This window comes from Hemiscyllium ocellatum, chromosome 15, assembly GCF_020745735.1.
Source record: "Hemiscyllium ocellatum isolate sHemOce1 chromosome 15, sHemOce1.pat.X.cur, whole genome shotgun sequence".
Classification (NCBI taxonomy): domain Eukaryota; kingdom Metazoa; phylum Chordata; class Chondrichthyes; order Orectolobiformes; family Hemiscylliidae; genus Hemiscyllium; species Hemiscyllium ocellatum.
Window position 1 is genome coordinate 41,086,735 of NC_083415.1, and position 18,891 is coordinate 41,105,625.

General features: G+C 39.7%; 1 protein-coding gene across 3 annotated transcripts in view; it reads right to left on the minus strand.

Annotated features, from left to right (window-relative positions):
* Window positions 1–18,891, minus strand: part of plagl2 (pleiomorphic adenoma gene-like 2) — a 133,596-nt gene that overhangs the window by 19,171 nt on the left and 95,534 nt on the right. The window contains exons 2-4 of one of the 3 annotated variants that reach the window (XM_060836407.1): window positions 7,019–7,123; window positions 6,025–6,275; window positions 328–458 (exon numbers count right to left, since the gene is read on the minus strand). Coding sequence is in view for 2 of the 3 variants with exons in the window: in XM_060836405.1 (XP_060692388.1) it covers window positions 22–281 (260 nt within the window). In the remaining variant the exon portion in view is untranslated. Of the gene's footprint in view, window positions 1–21; window positions 459–6,024; window positions 6,276–7,018; window positions 7,124–18,891 lie in introns of all 3 variants that reach the window. The other 2 variants (XM_060836405.1, XM_060836406.1) reach the window with 2 other exon arrangements.

An 18,891-nucleotide genomic window follows, 5' to 3' on the forward strand; every position in this document is an offset into this window, starting at 1 on the left:
TTTCCATTCAGCTTCCCATACCTGAGAAGTTTATACTTGGACACAAAGGCTTTAGTGCACTCCGGGTGTGAGCACGTGTAGGGCCTCTCTCCTGTGTGAGAGTATGAATGAACTTTAAGTTTGTCAACACTGCTGAAGAATGCTCCGCAGATCAGGCACTCAAGGGTTCTCCTTGGCTTTGACTCCTTCCCTTTCCATTTGGCTTCTAAAACCTTCTGCGTATCTTCCTTCTGTTTTGTAATTGTGATTTGACTTAGGTCATCAGTGGCAACAGCTGCCATTGCAGCCTTACAGGCCAAGTCCCTAGAAAAATGGGGCTTTACCCACCTTCTCGCTACCAAGTGTATTTCCTGTGTTTTCAGTCTGTGTATTATGATCACTTCCAGTTGATAGATACCTGTTGCATCCAGAGTTTAAGGTTGCTTCAGCAATTTGGGAGGAGTAGAGAAATCTTATGCCTAAAAGTCAAATTAAATACAAAGATTAACATTTCTCAACATGAAAATCATGATGTCTGTGAACCTTCAATCATTAATCATTATTGACTGACTACACAAGATATTCAGGCTTCCAGTTTATCAAATATATTTTCTACCTAAGACAATTTAATACACATAATTGAAAACCATACAATATTAGCTCTTAAAACATACACAGCACATTTCATAAAAGCTATCTATGTGTAGCTTACTTTCATTCAATTCATCAGGAACATACAGTAAAGGTTGAATTCATGGCACACTGCTTTGAGAACCAACATACTGTGCTCAGAAGTCATAAGAAATGACCTTGCTTGCATGCAATGGGTAAATCCGTACCAAAAGAGGAGGAGGAGGACAGCTAGGTGTCTCCCCAAGAGGGGTAAGTAAAGCTTGAGACAAGAAAACAAGTCAACTTAGGCAGCCCTTTCTACATTTCAGATAGTTTAATTAGCGTAGTGACATCAGTAAAAGCTTGATTATAGATTTCCATCAGTATACACGTGGGTTTGAAAATTTAAAAATAAAACACGGAAGCTACCTAAATAAAAAGAACATTAAAGAACAAAAACATAAGAATCTAAGTGTGTACAGGAAACCTTCACAAAAGAAGCCTATATTCTAATTTTGAGAAACAAAATATCCAGTTCTTTGAATAATTAATAAATTGAATGTTTTCTTTCAGTATTATTTTTTGAAGGTTAAAAAACACTGCTGATGCAAAACAATGAATGACATGCACAGAACACCTGTCCACTGACAAAAAGTTGTGGGATCAAATCTTAGGCCAACAATCCATGCAAACATGCCAGAACTTGAGGAAGGGCTCATTTTCAAAAAAAAATGCCACCTTTCAAATGAAGCATAAGGCACTGTTGACACAAATAGTTTAAATGCCATGCCACTATTCAAACAGCAGAAATTTCTCCAGGTAGTCGGACCAGCATTCTTCCCTCAAACACCATGACCAAAACAAGTCAACTGGTCATTCATCTTGTTACTGTTCATGGCATATACCATGCACTAAGTGGCTCCTGTGCTTACTTACACTACCCCTTTGAAGTGCAATAAACATTGAGTGCAAAGAAAGCATTTTAAGATGTTTGAAATATAACATGTTGAAGAATTGCATTTTTTTCCCTTAAAGTCTGACCAGAAATTTATGAACTTAGCTTACTTCGGATAGGGTGCTGAAAAGTGAATTCCACTGTGTGTCAAAGTTAAACATTTTTTTGATCCAAACTGTTAATTATAATCACTAGAACAATGGACCTTATGCCAATTCTAGAATTACAGACTCACCAATATGTGCGTTTATGTCATGCTCTAGCCACATGAGCTGTAGGACTCGAACAACTTCACTGCTGGTTTAAAGCTTCGAAAGATATTGCTTTTTTTTAAACAAAAAGAGAAAATGAATCTTTTTGTACTGCTACACTTTAACTCGCCAACATGTTTTTTGCATAAATACGAGATGTATTTATGCAAAAAACCAGGACAGGACTTTTAAATTAATGGTAGAGCCCTGGGGAATGTTGCCAAACGAACACAGAGACCTGGGATGCAGAGGCATACTTCCTTGAAAGTGGATTGTTGAAAAGAGTGGTGAAGACAGCATTTGGCATACTTACCTTCACTGGTCAGAACATTTAATATACACAAGTTAGGATGTCATGTTGCGATTGTACCGGACATTGGCAAGTCCACGCTTAGAGTACTGTACAATTCTGGTTGCTCTGATATAGGAAACATGTTGATAAACATGAGAGAGCGCACTGAAGAATTAAAAGGATGTTGCCAGAATTTGAGCTAGAGGGACAGGCTGAATAGGCTTGGATGTTTTTCCCGCAGAGCTGCGGAGGCTGAGGGGTGACTTTATAGAGATTTATAAAATCATGAGGGGCATGCATAGGGTGAACATCCAAGGTCCTTTCCTGGGTGGGGGAGTCAAAACTAGAGGGCATAGATTTAAGGTGAGAGGGGAAAGCATTGAAAAGGACCCAAAAGGCAGAGGATGGTGCACATATAGAATGAGCTGCCAGAGGAAGTGGTAGAGATGGGTACTAATACAACATTTAAAAGGCACCTGGGATGGGTACGCGAATAGGAAGCATTTAGAGGGTTATGGGCCAAATGCCGACAAATGGGAATGGGATGTCTGGTCGGCATGGATGAATTGGACTGATGGGTCTGTTTCCAAGCTGTATGACTCTATGACTCTAAGTGACAGTAAACCTGTTACAGGAGCAGCGTCAACATTATTATAGAAGAACTGGTTGAGGTTACCACAAAGGTCCCACAGTCTGAAACACACCCCTTGCCAATGGTACAGTGACCCTAAGGTTAAACAACCAACAGTCGTGCCTCTCTCTTACATGGCCACAGCTTCATGGCCCATTAGGACAATGGCGACTTTGTTTTTTTTTAAACTGATCAATATGGGAGGGGAAATAACCCATGCAGATAGGATTTATATTGTGATCTAGAAGCCTAATAGTTCATCAGTGGACAACTACTCTCCATTCAATACCTCTTATACATCTGTTTTCCTTGATTATCTGCCTCAAAGATTTCCTAGCGGGTGTACCAAGCCTTAGAAAAACATCAGAACATCCATAATCTGTGGACTGATGATTAATAAGCATCGCAGTGGTTTCATAGTGTACAAAGAATGGTGCCACAGGTAGCTGCCATTACAATGCTGTAATAAATAATCAGCAGATCTGCTGTGATATTGTGCATAAGTAATCTGGAGTATAACTTTGATATTCAGTAGTTAATCTGACCGGCTCCTTTCAAACTTGATAATCCTTGTTGGGAATCCAATAGCTCAAGTTTTATAATTCAATGAGTGACTAAGGCTTTTTGGTACAACCTTGTTGAGGAAGACCTCAAGCAACAAGCCACATAACTGCCAAGGAACAATCTTTGACAGGAAGACCAGCAGTCAATCTGCCCTGAGCAACAGCAACGCAAAACTCAACTGGACCACGTCACAAGTTGGGATTCTGAGGGGATATTTCACTTACTAACTCCCCAGGGCTTATGCACACATCTATAAGGTAATGTCACAAGTGTGATGAAATACTCTCCCTTGGCCTGAATGAGAGCAACTCCTTGTACATTCAAAGCTTGATACTGCCAGGACAACAGTCTACTTGTTTGGAACCACACCCACCTTAAACATGAACTTGAACTCATCCAAACTCCACTGCTAGAGTTCTGTTCACCTTTTCACTGTGTTCTTACTCACTCCTGGTCTAGTGACCTTTGCATTTTAAATTGCTCATTCCATATTTTTACTCACTTCACTGCCTTACCAACTCTGATCCCTGTAACCTACAGGCTCTGTACAATGCTTTGCCACTAACTGAAAACCCCTGTGCATGTGTACAATTCAGCCCCTCAAAGTCATGGCACGCGCACTGCCACATAACGAATTCAAACTGATTGCGTACTTAAATAAATGACCCATACACTGTTAGACAGAACAAGAACAGTGCTTTTAACCTTATTTAACGAGGCCATCCTCCAAAAGGCCTTGTGCTCCTCCAACTCTAGCCTTGTACAATTACCCGAATTTAATTCTGCCACCAAGAGCAGACTTGCTTTAACCTGCCTTGACCCTGGCCTTCAGAGCCTCTCGAACTCCTACTTCCTTCAAACCTTCTCTCTTTAACAAACTTCTTTTGCCTTTGGTCCGATGAAGCACATTATGTTAAAGGTGCAATGTAAAAGTGCAAAGTTGTTGTTTTGAATTAGTCATTTGTGGTCTGCCGGTGCTAAATGAAGTTAACCTCAGGCATGAGTCGATGAGAAAAATGACTCCGTTCAGAGTGATAGAATGAGTCTGCCTGGTTTAGATGAAACACCAACTGTGATCACTTGTGACTGAACAGTGGTCTGAAGTTTCACTACAGGAAGTGGCAGACAATGTGCGACAGAAAGGTTGTTGCAACAAGGTAATGATGCACACAACAAAATTTAGCACATGAACTGAGGCTCATTAAATCTTCAATGCAACTTAAAAAGAAGTGGCCAAATGCTCAACATGATGCATGCCCCAATTTAAACAACGCCACAGTGCATGATCTTCCCAGTGATAAGTTTGCAAATGGGAGAGAGGGTAGGGTTAAAGTTTTTGGAGACAGAAAGGTTTTGGAGGGAATCCAGAGGAAGTACCAATTCCTCTAAGTAATCTAATCCACCCTCTGTCAGTGACAGCCGAAGGGTGGAAATCCACAATCAGTTCAGCCACGTCCTCTTCTCAGTGAGGAAAACAGCAAGTGGAAATTGAGCAAAGAAAGAGGTAAGGGGTCAATAGGTCAGTAACCTATAAAATAGAAGGAACTAGGAAGATTTTGTTTCTTTCCAGCTTTGTGTAGCATACATTAAATCATATTTGATTAGGCTGGCGCGCATTGAAATTAAGTCACTGCATATGCACTCTGGTGCGCTGGGAGACAACGTATAATTTTGTGGTGTTGTGTAATTCATTTTCCCAAAATAAAACCAGAATCCTACAACTACCTCACTCTCTATATATCATTTGAACAAACTGTAAATTGTGTTTATTGCATTCCAATGTCGATCATTTGTGAATAACAATTCCTAAATAAAAATTACAGACCAACGTATACTCCTGTTAGGCACAACAATATTTCTTGATCTAGCTCAATGGCAGACAACTATGTTCAGTTCTTTGGATTCCATTACAAATTGTCACATTATTGACATGTTGGCCATCGTTCAGTTGCTTACTCTCTCATCTAAGTCAGAATGCTCATATTCCACCAGAAACTTGAACACCAAAACACAGGATGACACTCCAAAACAAAACAGAGAGAACAATCTACTACTGAAGTAGTCGTCTTTAAAGTAAGATGTTACACACAAGTCAGTACTTTCAGCTTGAGGAGGTGTAAGACATCCTATGGCATTATTCAAAAAAGCAAGAGCTTTCCTTAGTATCTCAGTCAAGATGCATTTTTCAACCAACATCACTTAAACAAATGATCCAATCACAATCACATTGCTATTCTTTGGCCATGCTGTGTGCAAATTTGTTATTTAGTTTCTTAATTTCATGATATCCAAAACTAGTGATTGCAAAATTAATGTCATTCCATATTTTTCCTTTTTAAATTTTGGAATTTGGTCCATTCTCTTCTTTGAGAACCTTTAAACATAGGTACAACATGTATGGCCACCTTGTGAGTGAATGCTGTTGCAGTTTCCAACAAACATTTCATAGCAAGTCTCCAGTTGCCTTACCTTTTGGGATCGGCTACAAGATAGAACTTTATACCCTGGAGTATTCATCTCAGAATATGCTGCAGATTAATGCTCTGGAAAGTACAGATTCCAGGTAATTCCTGGTGGTTCTACACTGCCAACTATTCCATGGCTGCTGGCATAAATACTGTCAATGAATCTGTGTCTTTTTCAATGAAAACGCATAGCTTCAGTGTAAGTTAATGTGTGCTTAATTTAACAAGACTGTTTGAAATCATTAATGTGGTGAGAGGATAATGATCAAACTTACAGTGCAGTGGAGGCGTCATGAAGTGGAGGGACTCAGGTTGAAATTCACCCCTGCACAATTATCCCGATCAGTCATAACTCTGTGTCAAGTATCTGATCTGAACTTGGCATCTACCAAATGAGGTAGAGTATGTTGCCAGGCCACTGCTCTACACTTCTGAATAACCACTTATTAACTGGAAACAGCGGAGGCCTGGGAGACAATTGCACGCCTTCTCTCTCAGTCACAGGAGGTGCATAGCCCAACGAGATCTGCATAGGGAAAAACACAGGAGATTTCAATCTGCCCCATGCAAAGCAACTACCTAATGCTTCGTAACCAGCTTCTCTAGGTTTCTGACTTTCAGTTGCTTCAAAATGAATGAAAGAAATATACCACATGCTCAAAATGCAGCAAGAACCTTTAATAAAGTTAACTAAATGAAAAACAAATTACTGAGGACTGGACGTACTGCCTGGATGACAGGGATTTCTGAAGAGTTTATGATTTGCTTCTGTGGATGCCAATATTACAGTCAAGGATTTTATCTAGGAAGACCAGATAGCCAGAAGAGGCAACCATACACTTTAAAACATTTTACAGCTGGTGACATCCTTATTACCAAATCTATACTGTCACAAAGCTTCAAAAACCAATAAGATACCTGAATTCTTGGATATCAAAATATTAAGAACACAAGAACAGAAAAAGCAAGAGGACACCCTTGAGTCTGCTCTGTCATTCAATCCTCTGCCTCAGTTCGATATTTCTGCCCATTCCCTCAATTCCTTCAGAATTCAAAAAGTATCAATCATAGCCTTGAACATACTCAATGATGAAGCATCCATTTCCCAATTCCTGGGAGTGAAGATTCTCCTCATTTCAACAGATCTTCAGAATTAAATGTAGCACAAACTAAAACTACTTAAACTGAAAATTAAAGAGGTTATTTCAGGGACATTCTCGTATTTTTGTTAAATACAAGTAAGTAAGTAATTATAACGGAGGAATTTACCTTTGGCATGACTTGCTCCACATGCACAATAATCTCCTTCAGCCAGTTCCAACAATTCTTGTTGGAGGACACCAGGAAGTGTTGCTGCACATCTTTTTCACTGACCTACACAGGAATAAAATTCCATTAATTAGCAATGTTGAATCACCTTTTTAGTAAGCAGCATTGTTTAGTGACCAAAATCTCTTTTCATAATGTAGCACTGTCCTGGACATGTCTTTACTTCATTTTTGAACACCTCTCAGTTACAATGCTGATCACCCTGACAACATATCTTCAATTCTAAATTCATTTGGACTCTTCCCATCCTCACTAAGTAATATTTCTGATGTGGAAACGTTTTCATAAACTTTTCAAACGATCTTGGTTTAACAAGGACATCTCTACTCATATCCTGAAGACCAAGGAATTTTGATTCAAATATGATCCCTAATAGACATTAGGGATTGTGATCTCCAATGTCATTCACTCGACTTTCTTTAATCACAAAAATAATAGCCAGTGGCCCATATCCAGGCTTTGTAACTAATGTTGATAATTTGTCTCAAGAGGAGTAAAGCAGTTCCCCGTCTACAAATGATAATATGCAAATTAAATAATGTTGAATCTCAGTTATCAGTTGAAGTCAGGTTGCTAAATTTCATAAGACATTTGTTGTTTCAAAGCCCTTGGGACAAACCTAATGGACACTTGGTAGCCATCAGGTATGTTGGTGACATTGTATGAACACTCAAGCTGCATATGAATCAAAATTTAAATTAATTGCAAAGTTCATTTTCATTAATACTGAAAATGAACCATTAGTAATCAGTGTCTTCATCATGAGTTTCTTTAAACACTAACCAAATATAAACAGGATGGGCATTTGCTTACATGGAATTTTGATTCATTAAGATTCAATTGTAATGTGCTTCTCAGTATGATGCTGCTGTTTTGCATGAAATGGGTCAAAGCCTGAAAAAATCATCCATCATGACAATCAACTGCTGACAATTTTATTTTGGTCAAAATCACACAACACCAGGTTGTAGTCCAACAGATGTATTTGAAAACATAAGCTTTTGGAGCCTCACTCCTCCTCCAGCTGCATGTGTTTTCAAATAAATGTATTGGACTATAACCTGGTGTTGTGTGATTTTTGACTTTGTCCACCCCAGTCCAACACCGGCACCTCCACATCAATTTTATTTTGGGATATACAGACTTGCTAGAAGTTCAGCTTGTTTTAATAAGTGAAGGATTTATATATTTTTTTCATAATTCTGTGTACAAACCACAACGTTTCCTATCTTCCAGCCATAATTTATAAGTATTTCACTGGCACATTTGGCACGAAACTTTTAAAAATCTTAACAAGACATTTCCGAAAGTTGTGCCAAGTACGCTGAATATATTTCCGGTTTCTGTTAATAGCACGTTGCCCCCACTAGGTGGTAGGAGAAGCACTGAGCAAATAAAATGCAATCATTTCACTATTGATCTCAGCTGAACTGTCGCAGAAACCACACAGAGTCCAAGACAGTTGTTAATCATATGTAAAATGAACTCAAATTCAAAATATACATTCATCACTTGGCAAGTGTGAGCGTGTCTGGTCTCTTTAACATTCCCAATGTCATCACCCCACAATTGGAACCATATCTTCAGCTGCCAAAGCCCGAACCACTGGAATTCCCTCCCGTACCCTTTCCAGCAAGTGCTTCACCGTTCAGATGCTGCTTGAAATCTACTTCTGATTAAGCATTCGGTCATCAGTTCCAAACTTTCACATGGCTCAATGTCAAACCTGGTTTAAAATAAATCTCAGTGAGACATCTTAGGATATTTTAGAACACAGGAGTAACACAGTCATACAGCATAGAAACAGACCCTTTGGTCCAACTCATCCACGCAGACCAGATATCCCAATCTGACCGAGTCCCAATTTCTAACATTCTGCCCCTACCCCTCTAAACCCTTCTATTCATAAAACCATCCAGATGCCTTTTAAATGTTGTAACACTAGGTTATAGTCCAACACATTCCATGCACACACCACCCTCTGTGTGAAAAGGTTGCCCTTCAGATCCTATTTAAATCTGTCTCTTCTCATCTTTGTTGCAAGTGCTATATAATTGCAAACTTGCTATTACATACAGTTGTACATAGATACCCAAAATTCTGTTTTGTACAGTATATTTGGTCATTGTAAACTCTGTCTTCAAATGTTATATTGTGCTAGCTGTGAGGTATATGTAGTATATTGCAATATATTTAGAAATATCTATGCAGTTGCATCAAATGCTGTATGGATACAGCTTTTGCAGTGAAATTTATATATTTTAATTTATCTATTTTTCTAATCAACCTGTTCAGAGAAGATATTATACACCTCGGAAGTAGGCAGCACTTGAACCCAGGCCCGTCAATCCAGGGATAGGGATATTTTAAACCTGTGCTTTGGGTGTAGTGGTAACATATATATTTTGCACATTACATAGTTGCTCCTTCCTATTTCTCACCTCCATGCTGCTCTTTGGTGACAACATCTGGAAACAGCTAGTTTTTTAAACATATTCACACTGACAACACCAAGATCTAACTCACCATTAGCCCACTCAGTTCCTCCATCGTTACCAAGGGCTGAAATTAGCCAAGTGTTGATTCAATGACATTCACCGAGGGTTTCTCTATGGAAACACTCACTTCTGCCAGGACCTCGTGGGATCAACAGAACCATTTTTAAACTCCAGCCATGCGCAATTTTTAAAACGAATGCCTCTGGGGACATAGGTGGCATGGCCAACACATTATTGCAAATCCAAGTGCATAATTGTAAACAAAGAAAAGCTGCATTGGCTTCCAGGAATAGATGGGAACTAGTTCCCTTTCAAAACAACAAATTTACCAAAGAATGATCACTGCATCAAGCTCACGTCTATTGGAAATGCTTCTCCATTAAGCCCTACCTGGCTTGTTATGTCCGATGCTGCTGCACTCCATCAAGCAGAAAGTAATGCTTCACCTACTCAATGCAGCATCTTCCTCCTCCGAAGAATGCTGACGCTCTACCAGCTCTTCAGAGTCCATCACACCCCTTCATTATTCACTCCAGTTGTGCTGGACTCAGCATTCAAGGATTATGCAGTACACACTGTCCAACGCCTATGGATTCAAGCAGCAGAACCTCATCTTTACCAGGCCTGTCATCTACTCCATAATAGCCATGCTGGAAGTATGCCTCAGTCAGGGCATTACATAATGGAGCCATCAATCATGGTGATAAAGGGCAGTCCTCATCTCTCAGTAAAATATACTTGTAAGGTATCCAGCCCCAAAACATAACAGAAACATGAGAGTTCTCATGGCATGATGGCATTTCCCAGGTACCTGCTGCAAGCTTGGAGTGGCACTAGTGATCACATAATTTGTACATTGATTGAAAGAAATCCTTTTCTGTTGAAGTCAACAGTGTTATGATGCCTTAACCATGACAGGTGCAGAGCCTATACAGCCCTGTACCTGAGGGAATCCAGCCATACTTCCAAAGCCCAATGCCTGGGCTGCAGCATTGATCTCGTCACAGGCAAATCAGATACATTGGTGTGATCCAGCACAAACTGCATTAATAACAGCTTCGATACATTTTCGAGATAGGAGTTTGAGAGTTCCCACAAAAGGTCTCAGTGGATCCTTAGAAGCAGTCAGTTGCATGAAGGTTTGACGCAGCTGTCACCAAGATGACCATTTGGATGGAATGGCCACCCACTCCAGCAGTTGGTATCACTCAATGATGGTGTCCCCAGGACACCTTCAAGTCCGTGGTGACACTGCCCCTCCCTCCTATGAAGGAAATAGCACCGACAACAATATACTGTGGGCCTTCTGTACCCTATCCTCATTCTGATGGAACGATCAGATGCAACTACCTCACGTGGACGTTGTTTGGTTGCCACTGGAGGTTGCTGCTGATCCCGGACTTGCCAGTACAAATGTCCCTCTTCAAATTCTCTGTGCTTTCATTGCACCAGAACAACAGTGACAATTGATCAGGGTAACAATGAACCTGTAATCGGTAATGGAATGGAACAAATCCTGAGCCGTCAGCATTCACGTCACACAAATGATGACTTAGCACAGAGCTGCACTGAGAAAGACATGGAGGACTCTAACTAGCAACGCCATGAAATGCCTCTGCAAAGGAGCCCATGCCAATGAATGCAACACAAATCACATCACGAAAATTCAACTGGTGATCATAAGTGCTGTAAGATCACTGATACCTTGCTCTCCCACCCCTAGCACTCATTAAGCAACATTGCTGATTGGAGCATGTTGGCAAATACTTATCGTTCAAAGTGCGAGGTAATCAGTTACACATCCTTGATCAATCGATGGGATCTTCGACTGTCTTTGATAATTGTGGCCTGTGGGTGGCACTTACCTGTGACTACTTCAGCTTCACATGGACAGTCAAAATTACTTATAACTAGGATTTTTAGGCCACACCATTGGACATAGCAGGCATTTCATGCGCAGGGTGCTATGATTACAGATGACTTCAATCTGTACTTTGAAAGTTCAAGATCAATGCTAGTGCCCCTTGAAGGGCCTCATACTGCTCACAGGTTGAGCCTGCGCACTCAGACAAAGAAAAACTTGCTTCACCCACCGTGGGCACAGTTGCAGACACTGCCCATTTCCATTGCACATTTGTGATTCGCGAGAGTGTAGTGGATGATGCGAAACAGGCTTGGCAGGATGAGTCAGAGGTTATGCTCAGTAATAAAGGGGCCCTCTGAATCTCCATGTTCCTTTCTTTCTTGAAGTCACTGTTGAAACCATCAATACACAGCTTTCACACACTCCTTAAGAATAATGGTCCAAAGACTCTCAACCTTCAGAGAATTATTTTTGCCTCATTTCTGTTTTAAACATCAAGGGTTGCCCATTTAAACAATGACCATTAGATCTGGGTTCTCGCGTAACATGAAACCTCTTTTCTACATCTACACTGTCAAAACCCCTCGAGTTTACATTTTCAAATAAGATGCATCTTACTCTTCCTAGTTGCCAACCCACTCACTTTCATTATATGTCTTCTGAACTGCCTCCAAGGCATTAACATCCTTCCACAAATAAGATGATTAAATAACTGGCACAGTACTCCAGATGTGCTCTCACCAGTTCCCTATTTAGTTGAAGCATAATCTCCCTACTTTTACCTTGTAGTAAACAATAAGCATTCTACAAGCTTTTGCAATTACCTGTAGTACCTGCACACTAAGCTGTTGTGATTCATGCATGATGGCACCCAGAATCTTTTGCATTGCAAAGGCTTTCAATCTCTCATCACTTAGTTGGATACTTCTTTTATAGCCAAAATGACCAACGCGATTTTTGCAATGATTTGTAGCTCAGGTTGTGGTTCGGGTTGTAAGTTTGCTTGCTGAGCTACTACATTTATTCTCAGACATTTGGTCACCATGCAAGGTGACATCAACAATGAGCCTCTGATGAAGCACTGGTGTTTTGCCCCACTTTCTACTTGTGTGTCTTGGTCTGTTGTGGTGGATGATATCATTTCCGGTTCTTTTTCGGAAAGGTTGGTAAATGGGGTCCAAAATCGATGTGTTTGGTGATGGAGTTCCAATTTGAATGCCAGGCCTCTAAGAATTCCTGTGCATGTGCCAGGATGGATGTATTGCCCCAGTCAAACTGGTGTCCCTCATTGTCTGTGTATAAGAATACTTGTGATAGTTAGTCATGTCTTTTGGTGTCTATTTGGTGCTCATGTATCCTGGTGGCTAGTTTCCTGCCAGGCTGTCCGACGTTCATTCTGCTGGTCATTGGTCCTTCAGATTCATGAGATGTTTCAGTGTGTTGGTAGGTTGGTGGGCTACCATGATGCCAAGGTGCCGGAGTAGTTTGGTGGTCATCTCAGAGACGTCTTTAATGTATAGCAAGGTGGCTGGAGTACCTGGGTGTGCTGTGTCTTCTTGTTTAGGTTTGTTGTGTAAGAATCGGTGGACTGCGCTTATCGGGTGCCCATTGTTCTCGAGTATGTTGTATCGGTGTTTATCTTTCACATCTCATAGTTCCTGGGTGCTGAAGTCATTGTAGCTTGTTTAAATAATGTCCTGATGCAGCTCGATTTGTGGGTGTTGGCATGATTGCTCCTGTAGTTGAGTATCTGGTCTTTGTGCGTCACTTTCTAGTAGACACTGGTCTGTAGCTCTCCATTCACTGTTCGTTCTACTGTGATGTCTAGGAAGGGGAGTCTGTTGTTGTTCTCTGCCTCTTTGGTGAAACTTATACCAGTAAGGATGTTGTTTGTGTGTTTGTGGATGACCAATTTCAGACTTTACCAGGTTATGCTCCACTTGCCACATTGCTGCCTGTTCACTTAACCTATATCTTTTTGTGACCCTCTTACTATATTCTCCCTAAACCTTATTTTCTGGCCTATCTTTGTGATATTAGTCGAAACTGGCAATAATTTCTCTTCGGGAGTAAATGAGGACTGCAGATGCTGGAGATCAGAGTCGAAAAATGTGCTGCTGGAAAAGCACAGCCAGTCAGGCAGCATCCAAGGAGCAGGAGAGTCGACGTTTTGAGCACAAGCTGTTCATCAGGAATCCTTCTCGGATGCTGCCTGATCAGCTATGCTTTTCCAGCAGTACACTTTTTGACTCAACCATATCTTTCCATCCCCTAGCTCAGAGCATAAATCCACTTGATGCACTGTTCATTGGAATTGTCGTGGACTAGTTGGTGGAATTATGTACCGCATGTTACAGAATACAATTTATTGTACATATTGCACAACAATACATATTGTTTTAAGATAGTTTATTTTCTTGCAAATACATCTTTTTATGGTGATTCTATGACTAGGGCAGGTGTTTAAGCATTCATTTGTATTGTACTACTTAAGATCATTTATCATTAAAATACAGCTCTATTATTTCATCGCAAGCATCTCCATACAGACCAGCAATTTCATATGATGACTTTTGCAACAAGGAATAACTGAAGGGCAAAATTTTACATTTCAGAATTTTTACTGCAACAAAATAATATCAATTATAGATCAAACACGACTGAACAAGCAGTGATGCATCAAACTAAGGGAAAAGGTACTTTCACATTAACTAATGTAACCAAGGAACCTCTAACAACTTCTAATTGCTTACAGTAATTTTGATGGGAATTTGATAGGCAATCCAAGGTTAAGTCCTAAATCACCCGCATCATCTGAGCAGACTCACTTCTGCCTACTACACCAAGAGCAGTCTCCCTGTCTGTAGAAAATTATTCTGCTCAGCCGAGTACTCCTGAACGTACTTTCATTCAGAGTCCTCCTTTAGTGACTTGCTGTTACTTAAATCTCCAGAAGTCAGCTGTTCAATTCTCCAGTTTTTGAATGGAAAATTAGCTCTCACCAGCATCCTGCTTAGTTGCTAATACAAGTACCGTCTGCCTCCTGATCCTCATGGCAGTAACTGCTTTAACCATGATCCCTTTATGGATGTGTTCAAAAACCAATAGCATTTCTTTTTTGAGTCAAGGTGTGAGAACAGGCAATTATTTTCTAAAGATCCCTGGCCGGGTTTCATTCCCTAGGAGAACCAGACTGAGGCAGTCATCTATCTCTGAGCAGAGCTTTACAATGACTGCCAGCCCACATGTAGAAGACTCTGATTTGCCTCAAGTTAAAAGGAGCAGAGCTGAAAGGCTTTCTCTTGCTCTCTCGGTCCCATTTTCTTTCAGTTTCGCACAAAAACAAACAAAAACACCAAGTGTTAAAGTAAGTTGGAGAAACATCCATTTCATTGAGAACTCAAAAGACGCACACAGATTTTGCTTCTGCTAAGGATATACAACATCAAATAAACAACCAAGGTCTCAGGACAAAACCTATCATCTCAAAGACCCTAGGAAGTTTTTTTCTTATTAATTATACACTGCATTCTGGTATAATGCGATGGTTACATTCCTCTGCGACCTCATGCTTTTCGAAAATTTCATTGGTGAAGATTGCTATAGAAAATCACTACACTCATTCAGTAGAAAGTCTACATTATTCAACGCGTCCACAGTTTGCCAATCATGTCATAGCCAATTTGAGTTGACAAAACATGCGTTATACAATAATAACCTGTATATATAAAAATGGCCTACCCTTGATCTGCCTTTTTGGAGAAGACACTGTCCTCAATTTCAACATTATGCCTGTTTGCTGGATATTGTGTTATGATTTTTTTCCAGGATTAGTGATAACAAAACCTCTTTCTTGCACACAAGAAAACCTTGTAATTCACTCTTTTTAAAAGGCAGTACATTTTAATTTAGGTATGATGCAGCTGCTCAAAGATTTAGAAAGACTTGCTGTTGACGGTCAATGGGTTAAGGAAGGCAGCCAGTTTGCTCCCATCATCTGGTCATATCAATTGTTCAACAGAAAGTTCTGGTAAGTTATGGGTGTGGACATGGGCAAAAGCTATTCAAAACATGTAAACACTTTGGTAGAAGGCACCTTTACCAATATTTTGAGTGGATGAAGTGTCCTAGATTTGTGCTTTTTAATTAACTTTAGTACGTGTGATTGTTCATTAATTATGTGAAAATACTCAATGACCAAAATATACCAACAGTTCTGTCTGACCATTTCACCAGCTGAGATATTAAAGAGTTAATTTGCTCTACTGACGTGCAAGAAATTGAATGCCCTGGGGTAAAGTGATGTATCTTTGTCTTCTGGGTGGAACGTGGAGATTTTAGACAGCCATTTCCTTACCATTCAGGGACGATTTACAAATTCATCCAGAAATCAATAAAAACATTACAGTTGGAATTTGACTACTCCCCTATAGTTAAAAAAAATGATTTGCAACAGATTTGACTATTAAAGGGATGATTTGCACCACATTGCCTCTGGAGGGGAGGTGGTAACTGCATTGTAACTCGAGTGACATATGTCTGTGAGGGTGCGACTGGGGGTTGTTTTGTGTGCATTATTATGATGTAAAGATGTTGTATAAAGGAAGGAGTGTTTCCTTTGTTCAGAGAGAGCTTTGCCACGACCCTTGCAGCGTGTCAAAAGTTCGTCCAGAAAGAGACACTCCTGGACATGCCTCGCAAGCATGGCAAGGAGCATTCAGAGTTTCTCTGAAGCTTGCACTGTATTGGGTTTAATACATTTGGCTGTTTGTTCACAGAAGTTGATGTCTTGCAGTTGCATCAAGTGCGTAAGGATCTCAGGAAAAAGAACTTAACATTTTTCATGTTTGTTATGTTAAGCACCAAACATCCTTAGCAAACAGGAGATGGTATGTCCAAAGAGTGTCCAATCCTCATTTTTATTTACTGATGAGAAAAATAGTTAGTGACATCTGGATTCCCAATTAGCAATAGATGGTTAACATACTGGAATAATACTGCCTTAAAAGTGACAGGAAGGAGAATGTGCAGTTTCTCTGGAAGGAGGGTGCTTCTTAATTTATCAGGATCAGTACAAATACATAAGAGAAAGTGAGGACTGCAGATGCTGGAGATCAGAGCTGAAAATGTGTTGCTGGAAAAGCGCAGCAGGTCAGGCAGCATTCAAGGAGTAGGAGGGTCGACATTTCGGGCATGAGCCCTTCTTCGCTTTTCCAGCAACACATTTTCAGCTCAGTACAAATACATGTTCATTAAAATGTTGACTTTGTACTTGAATATAGAGGAGAAGCACTAAAGAAAAAAGTGTGTCTATACTGAATTGTCAAGTCCATGATACAGGATTCCAAAATCCAATAAATGGACATGAGATTCTGTGTTGCAACTTCTTTCTCTTGCAATACATTTGATGGCTCACTAACACATTACATAACAAAGATTGGAACAGGAGTAGGAGTTAGCCCCTTGAGCCTGTTCCCCACCATAAGGAGATATTAAGGGTTACTTTGTTTTGCTGGCCTTCAAGAAATAGGATGCCTTGGGGATACGGTGGTATGTTTCTCCGTCTTGCAGGTACAATGTAAAAAAAAATTTACATTGTCATCTCCTGCTATTCAGAATCAATAAGAACATTGCGGTTAAAATTCTGACCACACTCTGCAGTTAAAAAAAGAGATTTACACCAGATATTGCCGTTAAGGAATGATCGACATCACTTTGTTTCCAGAAATAATCAAATCACTACTTCACGTCATGAGTGGCATGAGTGACTATGGGGGAGTAACTGGGTATTGTTTTATGGGCATTACTGACTGTAATGTGAAACTGTTCTAAGGAGGAAGTACTGGCCCCTTTATTAAGACAGAGATCTCTTGTCATGGCTCCATAAGCATTGCAAAGAGTGTTAAGGGATCCTTCAAAAGCTTGTACTTGCTTAATAAATTTCAGTTGTTCACAGAAGTTGGTGTATTGCAGTTGCATCAAGTGTGTAAGAATCTCAAGAAAAAGAACCTAACAGTACAATAACGTCATGGTTGACCTGTAATCTAAATTCCTAACCCTCTCATTACCATTTATCTTTTAAAACTTTTGGATAACAAACAATTCTCAAGTTCTGATTTAAATTTAAACAGATGATCAAGTTGACTTTTCTTAAAACCATCCTTTATATGTATAAATGTTCTATAACTTGGCTCCATATTAATAATACTGTATTCAATGAAGTTAGTTCACAAACACGCAAGTGCAATATTTCATGAATTAGAACCAACAGTTCCAGAAAACGCATCAATACCATTTTCCAATGAAGGCTGGAATATAATCAGTTTGAAGGTATAGTAAAGCTGCCAGAGAGCCAACGAGATTTTTTTCAGGAAGGCCACAGGAATTCTGGAGGGCTGAGAGAGCTAACTTTATTGGTCAGAGGATAAGCTAAGTGGTAGGTAGAAAGACAGATGGACTCAAAGCTAACCAGCCAAATTCATTCTCTGCCACTATCAGTGGTACAAAAAGGCAAGTTGAAAAAAAGATACATACATGACTTTTGGGAAACCTAGTTTACCACTTATGCCACAGGATTAAATTACAAGAAAGACTGTAGAAAATGGCGCTTCCCAAACTTCAAAAAGAAAGTGCTGATGGAGACCAAACCAGCTAGAAGTATAAACGCTTAACATACGGTTAAGGTTGTTATGTTATTAGTCCAGCAAATCAGGAGAACAAGTTTAAATCTCACCATGAATTTGTGTAAAATGTATTCACTTACAGGAGTAATAAAACTCATTGATACAAAACCAAATGGATCATTAATGCCCTTTGCGGAAGGAGCTAACTGTTTGACATTTATTGCCTACTGAGGTGACCTAGTTAAAGAGCATAGCAATTTCTCATAAAAGGAATTCTTTTAAATAGAAAATTGTTGGCGTCTAACCCAAGATCAAAACCTTAAATAGAAATAAGAATAATATAAAGAATTCCCTCTCAGAACCTCCATAATTTGCTTCTCTTTACAGCAGCTCCCTTAAATTTACCACTGACTGATCTTTTAGTCATCATCTCAGTGTCTGTTTCTTGGACTTGATGTCAATATTTGTTTGATTACTCTCTATGGAGGTACCTTGGGCTGTTATTGCAGAACGTAACCATATTTGTTTATTTCTAGTACAAGAGCCAAGAGAGCTATGTAAACCAGAAACTGCTTTAGTGAAAAGATCCATTGAGCCTTTAATGAATTATAAGACATTTATTTTAAATGGCTTGTTTTAAACAGGGTCAGTGTTTCAGTTAAAACAAAACGTCATTCACATGTTCATTATCTAGTATTATAACAGCAATACATAACTTGTTCTAAGCTTTTAAAATCAAATGTTTGAAATACATGGAACCAGACAGAAAAGAACAGGCTCATGCTCAATTTTTCATCAGGACTGTCAATCAAGGTCATTCCCCAATTG